General features: G+C 49.0%; 1 protein-coding gene across 1 annotated transcript; it reads right to left on the minus strand.

Moving 5' to 3' along the window:
- On the minus strand, nt 1-15,077 carry TBCEL (tubulin folding cofactor E-like). Its single transcript, XM_008940575.1, has 7 exons — nt 14,945-15,077; nt 13,031-13,170; nt 9,835-10,016; nt 8,538-8,794; nt 5,679-5,805; nt 5,098-5,214; nt 1-592 (listed from the first exon to the last, which is right to left on the minus strand). The coding sequence occupies exons 1-7, from the start codon at nt 15,075-15,077 to the stop codon at nt 274-276; spliced, it is 1,275 nt and encodes a 424-aa protein (XP_008938823.1). The 3' UTR covers nt 1-273.
- Nucleotides 15,078-18,340: the final 3,263 nt, after the last annotated feature.

Genomic DNA, 18,340 nt, shown 5'->3' on the forward strand with positions numbered 1-18,340 from the left:
GCCAAGTCACGAGTATACCGGAGCATCAAAGAAAACCTCAGGGTATTGCACACACTGAAACACAGGCACCAAAGTCAACTGTCACCTCCAGGTCACCTGCAGTGGAGGGTGGTCACGCTTCTCAGATCAGGGCACCTCCTTCCAGGCTTCCAAATCACCCGCTACAGAAACGCAACCAAACCACAACCGACCCACCGAAAGAAAAACCTTGCCAAAAAACTCCTTAATGCATGTGTGTGGGTGTGTGGGGGGCCTCCCAGAGTCAAGAAGAGGCTACTTCATCCTGGGCTCCACGTAAATTTTATCTCCATCCCGAATGCCGTACGAGTGCAGCGCTCGCGAGCTGTATTTCATCTCCTCGGGGCCAAAAGGAGCTTCCTGCTCCAGGTAGAAGAGCAGCATGTTGCTGGTGGACAGCTGCACCACAGTTTTTAAGTGCTTCTTCAATTCTGCCACAGTCTGATCCAAACGGATCGACATCTCTTCCACTTTATCCTGGAAGTGAACTTCCACCTTCACGCTGCTCTGCGGCCGCAGGTCCACGACTGCCAAGGGCTCCAGCTTCCCGTACTTGGTGACCAGCTCGTGATACCTGAAAAATTAGACAAGTCCAGAGTTACAGCAGAGTGGCTTGTGCAGTCCATGCAGGTCTCACAAGGTGGTTTCTGCCCCACTTTGACTGCCACTTCATCCAAGGATGCTCCCAGGCTGCAAAGTATCGACGAACATCTGCCCGGAGAACACAGTGGCCAGATGAGAAGAGGGCAAGCACAGATTCCAAGCACAACTCATCTACAGCCCAGAACTCTTCCACAAAAGCTAAAGCCAAAACCCAGACAATGATGAGCTGTGCTCATCCTCCACATCAGCGACTAGCTGGCATATGGCTCTCCCAAAATCTCACAGCTTACCTGGGGCTTTGCTTAATGTGGGAAGGATGGATGAAGCTCTTGTGAGTGAAGAACCTTGCTGAGCTGGCATTCAAACCCCTAAGTGTGTGCCTCTGCTCATACAAGTCTCCAACCCAGCAGTGACCCAAGAAAAACCCTGCATATCTTTTCCACTTGCCACCAAATCTCTTACACTTTGGGGAGCTGAATCTTCCTCACATGTAGACAACATTCTCCCTGACTCAAGTCTGACGACCCAAAGAGACATCCATAAGGAATAAATCTGGATGGAATGAGTCCTGGTTTTTTCCCCTGCCAGCCTGACACTTCTCAGAGCACACTTTCTCAGGCAAGATGCTAAAAGGGAGAAAATAAAACCTGGAGAGCCCACCCACTCCAATCACCTTGTCTCACAGTCCCTGAGCTGCACTGCAGCACCAACATGAACCTGAGTGAGCACCAAACTAGGGAGGACATAAAGAGTTGAGGAAGGTGAAATTATCACTGACCTATGTTGAAGTTTATTGGTCTCAAAACAGCTTCCTGAACAACACAGAGCAGTGAAGATTTCTGCTGGGCTCCTACCATTTCAGGAACCTCAAGCTGTGGCTGCAGTGGGATTTGGAAGAAAGAGAGGACACTACACCCACAAGACTCTGTGCTGCTGCCTCCTCCACTGACAACACTAAAGAGTTCCAGGAGCAAGCTAGTGCTCACAGAAAGGACACAGCCCTCACTCTAGACAAGGCCCTTTGCAAGGTCCTCCCCACAGAGCCTTCCCCTGCAACGGGCAGCCCTCCCAGCACCTTCAGTGGGTCTCACTCCCACCAGGCAAGGCTGCATCTCCCCTGCCTGGCTGGGAAAGGGGCGAAGCGGGCACACAAACCACAATGGGACTGAGATGACAGAGATGGGGAGCAGCCCAGAGGAGGTAACGTTTCAGAGGCCCTGCACTGTGTGCTGCACAGAAAGCTCTTTTTGTTCCCCGGCCGAGACCGAGCTGAATGTGATCGGGGCTGTGCCACAGCCCCTGTCGAGAGATGATGGGACCTGGCAGGCCGGGGGACCCCAGGGAGTCCTGCTGGAGGCAGGAATGTTCCTGGAGAACAGCAGAGCCTCTGTCTGCTGGGAAATGAGGTAAGGGCTGCGACGCACTAGGATTTCCCCACTCTCAGGGACAAAACGAGCCTTCCCCGCTGCAGAGTGCCCACAGGCAGGCTGGTGCCCTGCTCTCACAGGCTCCTGGGTGATAGGATCAGGCCTATTGCTTTGGAAAAGCCATTAGTGCTGAGAAGAGACAACGTGCTTTCCACATTTTACACGCTGGGGCACCGCCCGCGGTAACAGCGAGCGCAGGCCGAGCTGTTGCCAGCCAGGAGGATTTCTTTGCGACACAGTTTCCACTGCAGACCAACAAAAACTTCTTGTATGCTGACCAAAAGTACTGCCCCAGTTCATTTCCTCATGCTGAGGGAAGCCAGGACAAGCTTAGGAGTCTGGATGACTGGCAGCCCTCAAATCAGCAAGGACGAAGGCACGCTGCTCATGTGGTTCTTTTGTACCCCAACAACAGGCACCCTGGAGACTCCTATAATCACCCCTGGCAGACACTGGCTGCCAGAGCAGAGGATGCTGAAGAACTGAGCCTGGCTAAAAGTCTCTCTGTTATTCTGCAGATTAACAGCAGAGCAGACAAGCAGAGGACTCATTAAGAAGCCACAGACACAAAGACGTCACTCCAGAAGACAGCCAATATTGGATTGTACACTCCTAACTCACAACGTCCAGAGAGAAATTATTCCATCTCCCTCCCTTCCTGATCCCTTCGAGCTGCAGCCTGGGAAGACAGGCAGTGGAAGCAGGAGAGCTGCCAGTGAGAAACTGAGCTGTTTGCTCATCACACACTACACCTTGGCAGGCTTGAGAGGGGCTGTTCACCCTCCTCAGGTCTCTGTGCCCAAGAGTGCTGTCCTCTCTGCTTGAGGCAGCACTGCAGTGCAGGTGCCGTGCCCCCAGCAGCAACATGCACAGATCCTGATTAGATTCTGATGACAAACTGCCTTTGGAGAGAGCACAGCAGGTTTGGGAGCAAAGAGGAGGAAGCTCTGGCAAGAAAACTTCTCTGCTAAGCACGTTAAGTTTCCCTTCCTAGGGGTGGCTTCGTGCAAGTCCATGCACTGCTCCCCAGCACTAGGGACACCCTCAGCCATCTGCAGCCTCGTTAGAAAGAGATCTGCAGCAGCACAGGACTCCTCCAGAACAGACCCAGCCTCTGTGGCAGCTGCACAAGTCTCTTGGAAACGCTGCACAGATGAAGGGATTCGGACAAAGGGCCCATTGACCACGAGAAGGGCAGCAACAGTGTTTCAAGGTTAGGAAATCAGAGGGGGAGGTAATTCTCATGAACCTTATCAAAACAGAATAAAGCTACCACTTGGGTCAAGATCAGCCCAGCCTTCTGGATGGGGCTGATAGGAGTGATTTCTTCCATGAGCTCCCACCTGGAAGCTCCCTGGTTGTGTGCAGTACAATGTAACCACATCAGTGCACACAGCCCCTTCCCAAAGTCCATGTCCTGACAGTATCACCCTGCCTGCCTAAAGCCACACCCCACTCCATCCTTCTCCACAGCACTGTGCCCTGGACATGCAAGGCCCCTGTCACCACAGTACCCAGAGACACAAATCCACCAGGAAAAAGATTCAGAGCCTGCCAGCTATTTATTCACCTTCCCTCTCATGCACAAACCCTTCCTCCTGAGCTCCAGGCAGCACACTTGTTCCACCAGGATCAAAGGGCTACTGGCACCTTAATTCCCCTCCCAGTCTGCAACCCAATGCACCACCTCCAGTGTGAGGGGCTGCCCTGCCTTCCCCCAGCTGGTTTTCCAGCTCAGCCCAAGCCCTGCTCACCTAAGGGCAGGACTCTGCTGCAGCTGCCAGACTCAGCTGCCCTGCTGCTCTCCCCTTCTAGAGTCACGAACTGAGACACCAAACAGTTTTCATAAAAATAAAAAGCTATGAAAAACAATCCATTTTGGCTTGTCTGGAGCTCCCCCAGGAGCTCGCAGTGCCCATCTCACCCTCTCCCCTGCACTCTCCACCTCTCCTGCTATCCCTTCCAATAGTTCTTTCAATTTTTCCGCTTCAAGGGCTTCTAAAATTACAAGCCAGGACTTGTCCTCAGAAAAAGGCACAAGAGATCACCAGCTGTCTTGTCTCCCTGACTACATCAGTACCCTTTGCCTCTGAGCTGACCCCGGCACGCCTTGAACAAATACTATAATCACTGGGCTATTAGTATTCCTACAAAAGGCCGTGCCCTCATTCCCCATTCCAGCCTTCCCCTGCCCTTACTGTACTGCAGGTCACATACACAGTGCCCTCAAAAAACAAGAGGCAGGTTACCTAAGAGTTAAGCTGGGGGAAATACCAATCAGCCTGCAAACAGCCACTGAATGCCATTCACACCTTTGTCATCCGTGCTGGGGCCAAACCTTCAACCTTCTCTACCTCAGTTTGTTCCTACCTCTCTCTGTCCCTCTGGAGACAAACACACACACACACACAACTCTCATCCTACCCCCCCTCTGTAAAGTGAGGGCTATGAAGCTTCGTTGTCTGAAAAGGTTCTAGGGTAAAAGGCACATAAAGGCACTGCCTTCATGCTCCATGATCCTTCCTCAGCCCATTAGGAACCAGCAAGTAGATGCTGGCACAGAAAAGATACCAACTGAACAACATCTGTCAAAGTTCATTAGTTTACCAAGATGAGCAGATCATTGGGCATACTTTTTTGGCAAAGAAAAACCATCAGCCTTGTGATGTGCAGGCCTGAAAGCGAGCGGACAGCTTCCCATCGCCGGTCACATGCCACACACCAGATGGTCAAGAGAATTAGATGCCCCAGCCTGGCAGCAGAGAGCAGGATCTGTACTGGCTTTTGGGGGCTCCTGCCCACAGGTGGATTAGGCAGCCAGCTATCAGGGGGGGCAGGAAGCAGTGAAGATCATGCACTGAACGGTCACGTTGTTTAATGGCACTTGACGCAGACACTTTAAGACCAAATCTGACTCAGAAGTAATGGTACAAGTCATCAGTCTGACACAAGGACAACAGCCACAGCAGACTGAGGAGGATGAGGCAGGAGAAGGCGAGGGAGGATTTTGTCATGGAGCAGCTGCCCCCACTCTGCACAGAATTCCCACCTGAATGGGACTTCCTCCTCTGGGAACTCCATGTAGTAGCGGATGAAGAACCGCTCCGAGTCCTCTCGCTCCCCATCAGCAACAATGCTCCCGTTGAGCTTGATGATGGATGGCAACCTGTACAGAGGCACCAAGAAATGCAGTCAGCAAGCAGAGAAACCCAGGCAGGGTGACCAAAATGACAGCGACCATCAAAAGCTACGTGCCACAACAGGAACACCAGGAGAATCCTGCCGGGTAGCTCATGCCTTGGTCCCCTTGAGAGAGAGAGAGATCCAGTTCCACACAGTTTCTCCAGCCCATTCAGAATGCAGCATTTTCATTTCACACAGGCAAGCATCACGTGCCCAGGCATGTGTCAGACTCAGAATTTTCTGAGTAGACAAGTTAGACTTAATATTTCCACTATTCCCATACAACAACAACAAAAAAAAACACTAAAAAAAATAATACTCAAAGCTTTCTGAGTGCTGAATTCATTCAAACCCACATCTCCTAACAACCTCTTCCCCCAATTTCCTGCTCCCAGCCACTGATGGCCACGTAACCCTTCTGCTCAGCAGCATAAACAAGGATCAGACCTTGCTATTAGCAGCTTCCTGCGTTCCTCCGTGGTGTAGGACTGCAGCAGAGGGATTCCCAGCAACTTCACTTCCTCCAGCTTGGGAAAAGAATTTAACTTGTCGATGTCTTCCCAGCAATGCAGACCTGCTTGGAAGAAAAGACTTGTATTATTATCTGTGTTTATTTAAGCATCATGTATCCGAGATGATCAGACACAGAAAGAACAGAAGTGACAGGCAGGTGCCTGCTGCTGGTTCTTTCAGTGTCAGCTTTTTGCTCATTTTGCTAAAAATCTCTTTCAGTTGCTTACAGGACAGCCTAGTTTCAAGTCTCTCGTGCTGTTTCATAAGCCTAGAAGGATGATGTCCATGGCTGATTAGGGAGCTTTGTTTTTTTATGGACCATTCAGCCTTTGGCCTCACTGCTGAGGAGTGACTAGCACCACTTAGGATGGCTGTATCTATAAAGGGATGCTGCCTTAAGTAGCATTAAAAGTCTTCAGGACTTCTGTCATCCTATCTGTCACTAAATGGCCATCAAATGGCTCTGCCTCACACACATGACCACCCTGGGTCCCGTTTCTGCTCACAACCCAGTGCTAAAACAGCCCCAGAATCCAACCAGCCATTTAATAAAAAAGGTTTTAACTCAGTTTCAGCCCCCTCAAGACTTGATGTTTGGGATAACAAGGCAAGCAGAGGGGGTAAAATAAAAAAGCTGAGGATGAAGCAAGAGTAGAGCCCTGATTACGTGGTGAGATGAACACTACTCATCTTTGCTTCCCTTTGCTAAGGCTGGGGAAATATTCACCATGGGGCTTCTCCAACGACTGCTCCAGAAGCTTACACTGGCAATGCCAGCTACAAAACTGGTTTCTCCACACAACATTCAACAGTTTCACCCACACAGTACAGAAAAAGTGAAAAAAAACCCAGAAAAATAGTTGGTTCAAACAAGATCAAGGGTCTCATTTGAGCTGTGTGTCAGGAAATGCCAAGTTCAAGGCCAAACTGTGTCACAAGCACAACTCAGAAGAAGGGGCTCTTCTCTGAGCAGAAGCAAAACTCCTACACCTCTCAGAGCACTGTGTGTGGGAGGTGCAGGGAGAGCTTCCTCTCCCCACAGTGCTCCAAACACCCCTGCCCAGCTCACCTATGCCTCAAGCCACCCTCTGGGTATTGGTGTCAGCGACATTGACAAATGAAGCAGAAGTTTGTAAGAGGAGCAGAACTCTTCCACCAGATCTCTGGGGCACAGTGCCACCAAAGAGTGCCCAGTCCCCCTCTCAACCATGCCACTCTGAAAGGGCCAAAAGCTCTGGTGGCTGGGGGAAAGCCAGTGCAGAGACACAACCACCTCTGAAGGAGAAACTGCCAGCACCCTCCTCGGCAGGAAAAGCTGCTCATCCCCTCCTGACCCCATTTGTGCTGTTTCTTCACTAAAACACATCATCCTCAGCTCATCTCTGATCCCCACTAAGCTAAAAGACCCTGCAGAAACAGGAGCCAGTTTGACATCTTCGTGTGACAGAGTTTCAGAGTGCAGCTTTCCCTAAAAAAAGCCAAAACAAGTTGAACCTGCTCCTTGGGATTTCTGTTTGACTTTCAGCTCCCAAAGTCTCCAAATGCAATACAGAATCCACAGTTCTTAAACCCAGCATCAAAACTGCAGAACTCCTTACCAAAGGAGAGCTTGCTCCTCAGTGAGACACTGCTTTCAAATCCAGCTTAACAGGCTTTTCTTCCTCTAGTTAGCTTTAAGCTTTTATTATAGAGATTCCTTCATGCTTACATTGCAGAGTGTGTTAATAAAGCACCTCCTACCTCAGCTAACACTTAACTATCCCTTGCACAGCATACATAAAGCTGTAAGGAACAAAAGATGATGATGAATTAAGTACTTGTGCAGAAGAACAGGCCTAGGTGTCATCTCACAAACGTGCCACAGCCCTCACGAGCTGCCCTGCAGCTCCCTTTTCCTGAGCGTGGGGTGCCCTTCCTGGTATGCCAAAATGCTGATTCTCTTCCTGGAGCACTGGCTGAAAATTCTCTGGGGATGAGGTGTAAAAAGCAGCCTCCAGCACAACTTGTGGTGAGTTGCTAATAACTGAGCACAGCCAGGCAGCTTTTGCTGGTGAGCCTTCAGCCCTCACATGCCACGTGTCTACACACACACTCATTTTACCCAAGATAAAACAGGGAATAAATGGCCAATGGGATTCTTTCATCCCCTCCACTGCCAGACATCCATTTATCCTTTTCCAGTCAGGAGCACCTGAGGCAGGGACAGGAAACAGAGGGGAAACTACTGAAGTAAAAAACCTCTGGCAGCTCATTTTGAATAACTGCAAGTCTAACTCATCTATTAGATAACAACTAACTACCCAAAGCAACAGGTAGGGCCCACAGAGACAGAGAAGCTGATTTCTCACCCATTTTTCCTCTCCTAACACTATCTTCTTCAGGTCAGTGCACTTCAGGACACGTGCTTGTGTGGCCCTGACCTTCAGCTGCTAGGTCTGTGGGGACTACATTGCTAACAGCTTTTCAGTGCTGCCAAAAAGCCAGATGAGTTTGGGATGAAGCTCACCAGGCATTTTCATCTCTGCTACAGCAACAGAACTAACCCAAAGGTTTTAGGCTCTTGCTCAGCACTTCTGCCTTCACCTGCCCCCTCCAAACTCTGCAGCAAGCAATGCTGAGTGCAGGCTGCTTACTGCTGACACAGACCTCAGCAGCAATCATCCCAAGGTCACAGTTTCCAGCAGCACAAGGCAAGTGTGCTCTTCATCCACTCAGGAGAGGCTCTGATCAACTGCTGTCACTCACGCTGAGAACAAAGAGGCTGCTAAAAGCATCCTGCTCCCAGGCTCTCACCTGACTTGTGCAAATTGATGGACCTCAGATTGGGGAACAGCCTTGCCAGGGAATCTTCCGACTCCTCGATGGTCGTGAGGTTGTTGTTAGCCAGAATAAGGGTGTCCAGTGATGGAAACATAATTCCCAGTTTACGAATTTCAGTCCAGTCTTGAAGATTATTGTCGGTTATGTGGAGTAACTTGAGAGACTGACAGCAAACTGGGGAACAAGACACTGTTTCATAGTCGTTAAGGCACAGGAAGAGCTCCTCCAAGCTGAACAGGGAGAGAGAGATCATATCATCATCTCAACATACCTTGAGAAAGAGCTAACCTCCCAGGTACAGGGGTATCCATATGCACCTTTCCACAGCTTTCTGTACCAGCTCTCATGTCATTTGAAACTTGGGTGCAGAGAAGGCCTTTGAGCTCTCCAAATGGAGCGCTTCAACTACGTTTCTGCTCCCATCTGTAAACTTCCTTGGATGAAAAAAAGCCCTGAGTGTTCCCCTAGCCTCCCAGTATTCAGTGTGTAACAGATTGCTCGGGGTCATGTGCCATATTGGTGCCCAACAAGCCACCAACCCAGCTCCAGGGGTGATCGGCACCTACTCTCAACGCTCCCCATGCTATTTAAGGTGTTTTTATACAACACAGATGACACTTTTTTCCACTTATCATTGGCTCTGCCGAAGAAAGAACATGCCCCATGAAGTTTTCAGGCAAGTAAACCAGCTCTCCTCATCCCAGGAAAGCATGTCTTGGCACACAGGACATACTGCTGTCATCAGCTCCACTTACAAAGCCGTACGAAGAGGAATCTGGTATCAAAATGAAGCCACTGAGGACATTTGCAGGAGCAGAATGCCACTGCCAAGGTGGACTGTGGCCAAGCCACAGAAATCAACACTTTTGCACAGAAAAGCATGACAAAATATTACTTGACAAGTGGCCAGGCCCTGAGACTTACACCCCATTCAGAAGCTATTAGTCCAGGTATGCACCGCACCATTCATCCTGCAGTGACTCAGAGGAATGTCAGTCACCTCCTACATTGTTACAGTGATTACCCATCTCTGGGACGTGGATGAGAAGCCCCAGGCTTTGCAGCACCACATAAGCTCAGCTTTTAGGGCAATGTAAAGCATTCACCTGGCCAGTTCCCAAGCTCCCAGAGAAAAAGAATTCCCTTTTTATCTCTACCGATCACGTTCGCATCCTCACACCCCTCTGATCCCTCACCACGAGATTTGCTAAGGCAGCCTTGACCTGCCTGCAGCCAGCACCCCTTTCTAAGCCCAGCTCCCCATGCTTACTCTGGTAATTCCTGCAGGATTGTGTGGACTGTTTCCCAGGAAGCTTTGCTGTTGTTGAGCACAAGTTTGCGAACACCAGCGAAAGACCCAGCACAACTTCTTTCTAAAACGGACAAACTGAGAGGGTTGGAACTCAAGTTTAGAAACTCCAAGTGGGGAACGTTGGACACAATTTTACTGACCTAAGTGGGGAGGGGAAAAAAAAAAAAAAAAGAGAAAGAAAGAGATGTGTATCAGGCAGTAATCAGACCTCATGCAATAATACCCCAGCTCCTAAAAAGGGGCCCTTCGGAATCACCACGAGCCAAGAATGATATGGGGGAAAGAATAAGGCTTCTGGATAACTACCTGTAATTCATGCTTCAGCTGTTCACCCATCTGGATTGATTGGTTAATTGCTCATTCACCTCCACACACTACAAGGAGCTTGATAAGAGAAAGCCAGTCTCTTGGGAGAGGTCATAAAACCCACCTCAGCACCAAGCCCCAGCAGCAGCAGGTTACAGAGGGCAGCGTGCTGCACCCCTCTCTTAGCACATCAGCTCATGGCAAATGTTGTGGTGACCTGCTCAGCTTTCCACTCACTGCTCCCCACTAGCCACAGACCTCACCATTTTGCCCAGTGTAAAACACAGGTAGAAGCTCACTGTGCACATACAATGAATTTCTTGTTCTATTCCCTTACTCTGGAAACAGCAGCTTCCTTACAACCAATCCAGCTGTTCAGGTAACTCTGCCTGGGGCTACTTGCTCTTTTTGTGCTTGGGGATGTGCACCTGAGGGCAAAGCAGCAGAGGTAAGGAAGAAAGATCAAGAAAGAGAAAGAAAAGCCAGAGATGAGGACTGTGCAGCTCTGGAGTGCAAGGTACAAAATGGATCATCTGGGGGAGGTGCTGGACTAGGTGCTGCTAATATGTAAAAATACACAGGAATAGATTATTTAGATGATCACTTGGTAGGCATGTAATAACCATGAGGTGAGCAGAGCAGCCAGGCAGGATCAGTTTGGCTGGGTCACTGATTCAGTGGGAAGCAGTGTAGGGGAAGGACAGCTTCCAACACCACCCACACAGGCAAAATGGGGACTGCCAATGCCCAGGGCAGCACCCAAGGTTCAACACAAAGCTAGCAGACCTACTGAGGGACTGTGCTAGCAGAATACTACTCATGTTTTCAGTGACCAGAATAATTGAACACGTGTTTTCCTGATTTTTGGGTGATACTAAGGTGGGAAAAGCTGTTGTCACGTTATGGTGCAAGACTAGAGGCCAAACTGCAGCCATCTGAAACCTCTAAGATGGAAGCTCAGCTCAAGGACAGCTGAACTACCAACATTCAAGGAAAAAGACATTCAACCAGAAAAAAAACTATGAGTCAGAGGCTAGAAAGCTCCACTCCACAAAGCAACAGGGATGGGAGGAGTTGAGAGACCATGACATAAACAGGTCAATACCAGGGCCCAGCTGCTGCCCAAGGACAATTGTCTCATGCAGAGGCTGAATTCAGGCACTGCAGAAGTGATGCTGGAGGGAATTAGTCTGCCTTGCTTCACACCTCACCTTAGGTGATGTCATGTTTTGGGCACTACACCTTAGGAATGAAGTGGACAAACTGGAATGATATCAGAGCAACAAAAACAACACAGGATTTAGAAAGCTGGCCTACAATGGATGATGAGTCCAACTGGGTCTTTTCAGTATTACATTAAAATAGGAATAGGAGACATGACAGCTCTTCCTCATGGGTATAAAAGGCTGCTGTGGAAGGAACAGTGATGAGTGCTCCACCATGCCTGTGGAGAGCAGAGCAGGGAGCACCTGGCTTCAATTGCAGCATGGGAGACTTCAGTTATATAGCTTAGACTATGAGCTGAGCATGGGAACAGGCTATCCAGGGATCTGGAATCCCCATCAGTGGCATTTAAGAGTTGGGTGGATGTTTCTCTGTTGTGGATGGGCTATGAAAACTCCATCTCAACTCAGAGGGAGGGGGCCAAAGCCTTTCATGGTCTGCTTTGCTGTGTGGCTCATGCAGAAGCTGGCAAGTTGTGCCACCCAGGGTCATCTCACCAGACTGAGCAAAGAGCAGAGTGCAAGGCATGCAGCTTCTGACTGAGGAGGGGGTGTGCAGCTCTCCCAGCTGCTTACCAGATGTGAGGTGAACCCAGCTGAGAGCAAGAGGCAGCACCATGGCACTGACTGTGGGAGGGGGGCTCTTTGGGGTCAGAATAAAACCACCCAGGAGACACCGTCCCAGTTCTTAGCAGGTTTGCTCTCAGTACAAAACCCTCTTCCCTAAAGTCATGAGGCAAGCCTCAGATCTCTCTCCAACATGCTGAGCTCACACCTTCTAGGCTAACAAGGAAAAATAAGAGGAACAGGGAATCCTATCCCACTTCTGACTGTGTGACCCCCATGCCAGAGCTGGGACACTTCTGCCAACACCCCACTCACTCCCTGCTCAAAGACACAGGAGTTGGATGCCACAGAAACACATGATAAGTTTTTATGTTGCACATCCTGTTCTTTTCCACATGTTTCCAACAATAAACACGAACATAAAAGCAGAGCATAAACCAGTGAGGAACTGCTAATGACACTGGAACAGACTGCAATAGTTTTACATGTATTAGGGAGCACTTCTCTGGTGTATTTCATCCAAGCACTTCACAGCATTTTACAATAGCATTTAGCTTTAATTACTGAGGCCTCAGAAATATCCTTTGAGGTAAATGTTATTAAACCTGCTTTGCAGATAGGGACACAAAAGAGCAAATAAACACCTTGCTCAGCATCATGGAATTGTTGGCAAAGCTGGGAATCAGCTCCCATAACTCAGACCTCCTCAGTTCTTATCCTGCTAAAAACCACACTTCTCGTTAACCTCTGGATGTTAGATGTCAGTTCTGGTCCTTTGCACAATAAAAAAAGAGAAATATATCTATTTGTCACTCACAGGCCAAGATCCTAACTCATAAGGTAAGTGAAGTGCCCCAATGGATTAAATTCATCATGTTTATTGCTCAGGTGTTGTCTAAGTAAATAAGCCTCAGCCTCAAAGATGAGAAAGAAACCACCAAAAATTTGAAATCTCTCTCCTTTAAATGAACAAAGCCCTCCTCTAACCTGCAACGTGTTTGCAGCCATAGCAATAGCCACCCAAGTTATTCAGCAAGATGCAGGTGTCACTGTTTTACCTCCTGCCAGTCTTGCAGCTTGTTGTCAGAGAGGTCCAGCTCAGAGACGTGAGCGCAGAAGGCAGCGATCTCGTTCTCATCCCCTGCACAGGTTATGCCACAGCTGTTCAGCACCAGCACGCTGGGCAGGTTGAGTCGATCTGAGACAGGGAGAAAGAAAAAGATGCCCTCTGGTCAGCAGGGAATTGCTTAGCTCCAGAAGGCAACAAACAAACAGGGCATTTAGCAAAAGAAAACATCTACCCATCAGCCCACGATTTACACCTACTTCAGGCTGAGAGGGTTAAACGTTGGCTTTGGTGACAACTGAGCCAGGTCAATCAAGAAGGCTTCTCAGGAAGTGCCTCTGGGTATCAGTGCCCTCAGTTCCTGCACACATCTCTGCCCACAGGCCAGTCCTCTGCAGCTCACAGCAGGGCTCCTATCAGCTCTTGCCAGAACTTACCCTCTTCCCTTCCCCCCCAGGCATCTGCTGCTGCAGATAGGGCAGGGGAGAGGTGGACCCTTAGCTGCACAGGGTCAGACTCTTATCCTCTTGTACTTCCCCCACCTGGGGTTAGGAACAGCAAGGATATATTTAAACAGTTATTTTCTAAGCTTTTCCTGTTCAACAAAATAGCAGGTTTTGCATTCTTACATCCTAGAATAACTTAGGTCTCTACTCTGCCTTTTTTCTGCTTGGGTTTTAGTCCCTTCTCATGCAGGTGAAAATCCTCACAGCTACTGCACAGACAGGGACTGGGATCCCAATCACAGCCTCACTTCCTAAGGCCAAAACGTGGCACAGTTAAAAGGTGTGGATTTGTACCAGGAAACCATCTTAACAGGAGAAATCCACATTTAGGCAGGGCAGCCTTACACTCCTTCACACACAATACAGCTCTCCCACCTCTGGGGGAGGATCAGAATCTGCTAAAATTTAACAACAAGCTTTTTCCTAAGAAGTTGGCCCTTTTCCTCTCTCCTTAATGCTTGCCAGTTGCATATCTAGGGAGGGATTCTAACAGCAGACAATTAACTCAGTGACCTGAGTTTTCAGGTTTCCTACCTCATTAGGGTTTGGCTTCTTCAAAGAACAGTGTTGTACTTCAGGAATGAGTTCAGATGCACTTCTAAGTCATGCCTCAATCACCTTGGAAGACTCACCACAGCAACCTCCTTTCAAACAGCTCAGGTAAGCAGCTGCTTGTGCACAGGGAAGTGGGCATGGACTCAAGATTCCATCAAGATTCCAGTTTTGTGCTCATGTTCATTTTGAGTGACACGTGGTATGTTTTATCCTCAGCTGAACTCGAGCCCTTTTTTCTCCTCTGTCAAATTCATTTCCCATAAACTCCATCCAGCTGACTTCCACAACTCTTTCTCACTTTGGGGCTGGTTATGAGACAAACTGACCTGACAGAAATTTAAACTACCCTTACACATCAAGACAGGCCACAGATGACACAAAGAAGGGGCAGTTCTAGTGGGATAAATGTGAATCACAGGCTCATCTGTGCAAACCAGGAACCAAATGCTAACATCAGAGGGAAGACTAAAGGCTGTCCAAATGGATCCAGTTCCAAGAGCAGGAAACAACAACACAGATTCTGTACTCTGGGAGGCTCAAGGACATCCACGGGCAGCACAGTGCTTCAGCCACACATCTGTCTGAAACTCCCTCAAGGCAGTAAGGTAAGGAGCAAAGGAGAGGGAGGATTTCTCCACTAGTTCAGCACAGGCATGCTCAGAGAACATCTGATGCCTTAAGAACAGAGCCCAAGCCTCTCAGCTCTTCAGTACAAAACACTAAAATACATGGTGATATTGCTTCTGGACAATTCAGGGTGATTCTTCTTTCCACACAAGCAAGCACAGCCAAGAAACTGATCCCACCCAGAACCCCAGAGATGCCCAGAAGGACCAGAGTCTTACCTTTCATAGGTGAGCCTTGTGGAGTGGCTGGGACATGCACCCCCATGCCAGGCCCACGGCGATAGGGGAAGTTCTCAGGGCTGTATTTCTCACAAAGAACTTGCATAAAACTCCTTCCACTGGGCTGGTCCATGCTCTTTTCTTGGACTTCTGTTAATTCAGAACACAACAAAGCATAGAAACAGTCAGCAGCTAATCATCATCTCCAGTAGTGGGCTTCAGAAACACAGTAAGTGACCAGGTGGGTCATGGGTTTTGCTTTTGACCTACAGCTTAGTCTAATGGGTCATATTCCAGATTCAAAACTATGGTTAAACATTACCCAAAAGGAACCCAAAATCAGAGGGCACAAGCTACACAAACATGCCTTCAATCTTACCATGACAGGCCAAGTGCAGGGCCTCTTTGCCTCACACACTCTTACAGAACAGTCCCAAATATGCCCCAGGCTGCAAAAGGTGATTTCTGTCTGTCCCAGGAGCTCTGTGAGATACTCACAGGGATCCTCAAACACCAGGGCAGCAAGAGGGGAAAGAGCAAAGAGCTGCTTAAGTAGGAGACTGTTCAAACAGGTGTTCTCACCCAGTAACCTCCCTTGTTTCTAACCCAGGACTTGCAGCTTTTCAGGTGCTCAGCCAAGCAGGATATGGTTTGTTTTTGTCAAATCAGGCCTGTGATGTCAACAGGCTGGAGCTCAACAGCCTCTGCTAGTGAGATTTTCATCAGCTGGCCCACAGGCTGTCATGGAAATACTTACATTTGATAGCAAGCTTACTCAGGATCTCTCAGGGCTCTCACCTTCACTGACAGCAGTGGTTGATTCAAAGGCTCTGGCCTCAAAAGGAGCATCTGCAAAGAGCTACAGTTCTCCTGCCCTGCTTGCAAACCTGGGCTTCTAATGACACCAAAACTGCTGTGTCACCAAACCCTCCCAAGCACCTCTGAGCACATCATTGGGCCAGTCCAAAAAAAAAATTCAGTTTCCCAATTCAGTTTTGCAGCTGCTTCATGTGTCTGGAAGATAAAGAAGCCTCTCCTATCTACGAGTGGCACAGAAGGGAGCAGCACAGGAAAAAGGAGACACCACACTGGGGGCTGCTGACCTGCCCAGGGAGATCTGGGGTGTCAGCTGGCAGTGAGCTGGCACTGCCATACCACCACCAGGGCTGGCACTCTGCCATGCCCACCCTGGCACCCAGCCTGGCTGTCCCCACTTCCCTGCACATCCTCTGAACTTGGCATTTTCTGGTTTCCTGGGTAATAGAGTCGAGCTCAAACAACACAAGGCACAAACTTGCAGGAGCCAGCTGCAGGTTTCCCACAAAGCTCCATTTTCACCCAATATTGTGGATTTATCTCCCACAGATCTGTGCATTCTGCACAGAAACCTGCACTCCTGGGGGAAATCCACACTTCAGAGTCCAAGCTGGGGCCACCCATACATTGAAAGTGATGTTGGTAATCAATGCTAAATTCAAGTTTCTGTCTGCTGCCCTAAACTTTCCTCTAGATTTATTACAGGCAAGAATAGATAGAAAATCCTGAACAAGAATGATTTAACTAAGATTCAATTAAACAGGTGACTCTTCTTTGCTGAGAATCACCTTTTTAACAAGCTCTGCTGCTTGATGAACAGACTATTAAAACACCTTTATTGCAAAGACTTCAGTACAATAAGAAGCAAGTTGATTAGAGCCTGTTAGGATTTTTGTATTATATATAAAGTTTACATGTCACAGAGAGAGACTTAAAGAACTGGTCATACTTTAAAAAAAAACAACCAAAACAGCCCTTTTTTAGCCTTCAACAACTTGGTTGCTTCAGATCTCACACTTTATGTCACTAGTCTGGCTAGAATTGGAAAGGAAATCCTCAAAGAGAAGTTTGTGCTGGGAACAAGGGATTTTATTTTATGCTACAGGAAAAATTTGCACTGGTGGCCAAAGCTTTAGGCTGAAAGGCTTCATTCCAGAGTGGTCTGGGAGCTCAGTACTGTAGGACAGACAGGTGACTGCTTTCTAAAAGCACATTCAGAACTCCTGCTCTTGCAGATTCTGGAACTCCCCCCTGCATAAAGCTTTCTGTCCTTCACGTGGCTTTTCTGTCAACTCCAATTCCTCTCATCTGCTGAGCCAACACCAGCTGGAATTCCACAGGAGAAAGTCACCTTAACATCACCACCATGCTTCCAGACAGAGCAGGAGAGCAATGCAGGACTGAGAAAAAAACCCTGAGGACATTGACCTGAGCTCCCAAACACCTTCATTCTCAAGCTTGACTTTTGGAAGCCACTGCCAGAGGCTAAACACACCAGGGAGTGGGCAGTCACCTCTTCCACCTCCCTCCTCATCAGATTTCATTGGCTGGAACCATCTGCCCCACACGTGGCTCCTCTGAATCACCACAACTGCTGGAGAGGAGGGATTAACCAAGTCTGCAAGGAACACATGACACATCCCAGCGGATGTTTGCTGCACAAGGGCAGGAGAGGCTGAGCTGCAAGGTGTGCCTGGCTGAGTGCTCTCCTCCTGGCAGCACGAGGAACAATTCACAGCCTAAAATAACTCTGGGTTTTCTAAACGACAGCAAGAGATGTGCTCAGCCTTTCAATGATGTCAAGAATAGGCTTTGTTGTCTGGATTCAGTCTCTCTGCTGGAAGGCCGTGGCCCTGGTGACAGACAAGTGTCTGCAAAGAGCATGACCCTGACTTGGGATCCAAGAGAAACCCCCAGGGCTGCTGCAGCTGGGGAGTGAAGTGAGGGAACGCCAAAAACGACATGAAAAAATGTTTCTGTCCTCATGCCCTAAGCCTGTGATGAAAATCAGAGACTTTTCAGGAGAACTGCATCATTAATGGCATTCTAATGAATTCCAGTGCCACTCGAAGGCCTTCAGAGCAGCTCCTCACCAGTCACACACCAAACACGTTTTGACATGTTTCTATACATGAAAAAGCACAAAGAATGGATGGAACAGAACCAACGTCTGCCTAAAAGCAGCTGCTCTGTCCTTCTGCTAAAACACGACTCAGGGAACTTATTTTTGACCTGATCTCGAGAGACAGACACACAAACGCTATCGGGGGGGACAAACTGACCTCGAGGCACCAGGGCAATCAACTCAAGCATACTAAACGCTGCCAGGGGCTGCAGGAACGCACGAGTAACTACTTGCTCTCCCACCAGAGTACCACGCTGCTGGAAGCGGCCACCGGCAGGGACTGTGGCGAGATGAGAAAGCCCAGGAGAGCTGCCAGGCACGTCACTCAGCAAGCTCCTGGCCCGGATTTGGACATGTTCATCCCGAAACAGCAGCACACACAGACCCAGGGGCCTCTTGGAAAAGCGACTCGGCCGCCAGGGCCGGTGGGGAGCCCGTCTGTCGGTCCGCGCCGG

This window comes from Merops nubicus, unplaced genomic scaffold, assembly GCF_000691845.1.
Source record: "Merops nubicus isolate BGI_N331 unplaced genomic scaffold, ASM69184v1 scaffold27335, whole genome shotgun sequence".
Taxonomy (NCBI): domain Eukaryota; kingdom Metazoa; phylum Chordata; class Aves; order Coraciiformes; family Meropidae; genus Merops; species Merops nubicus.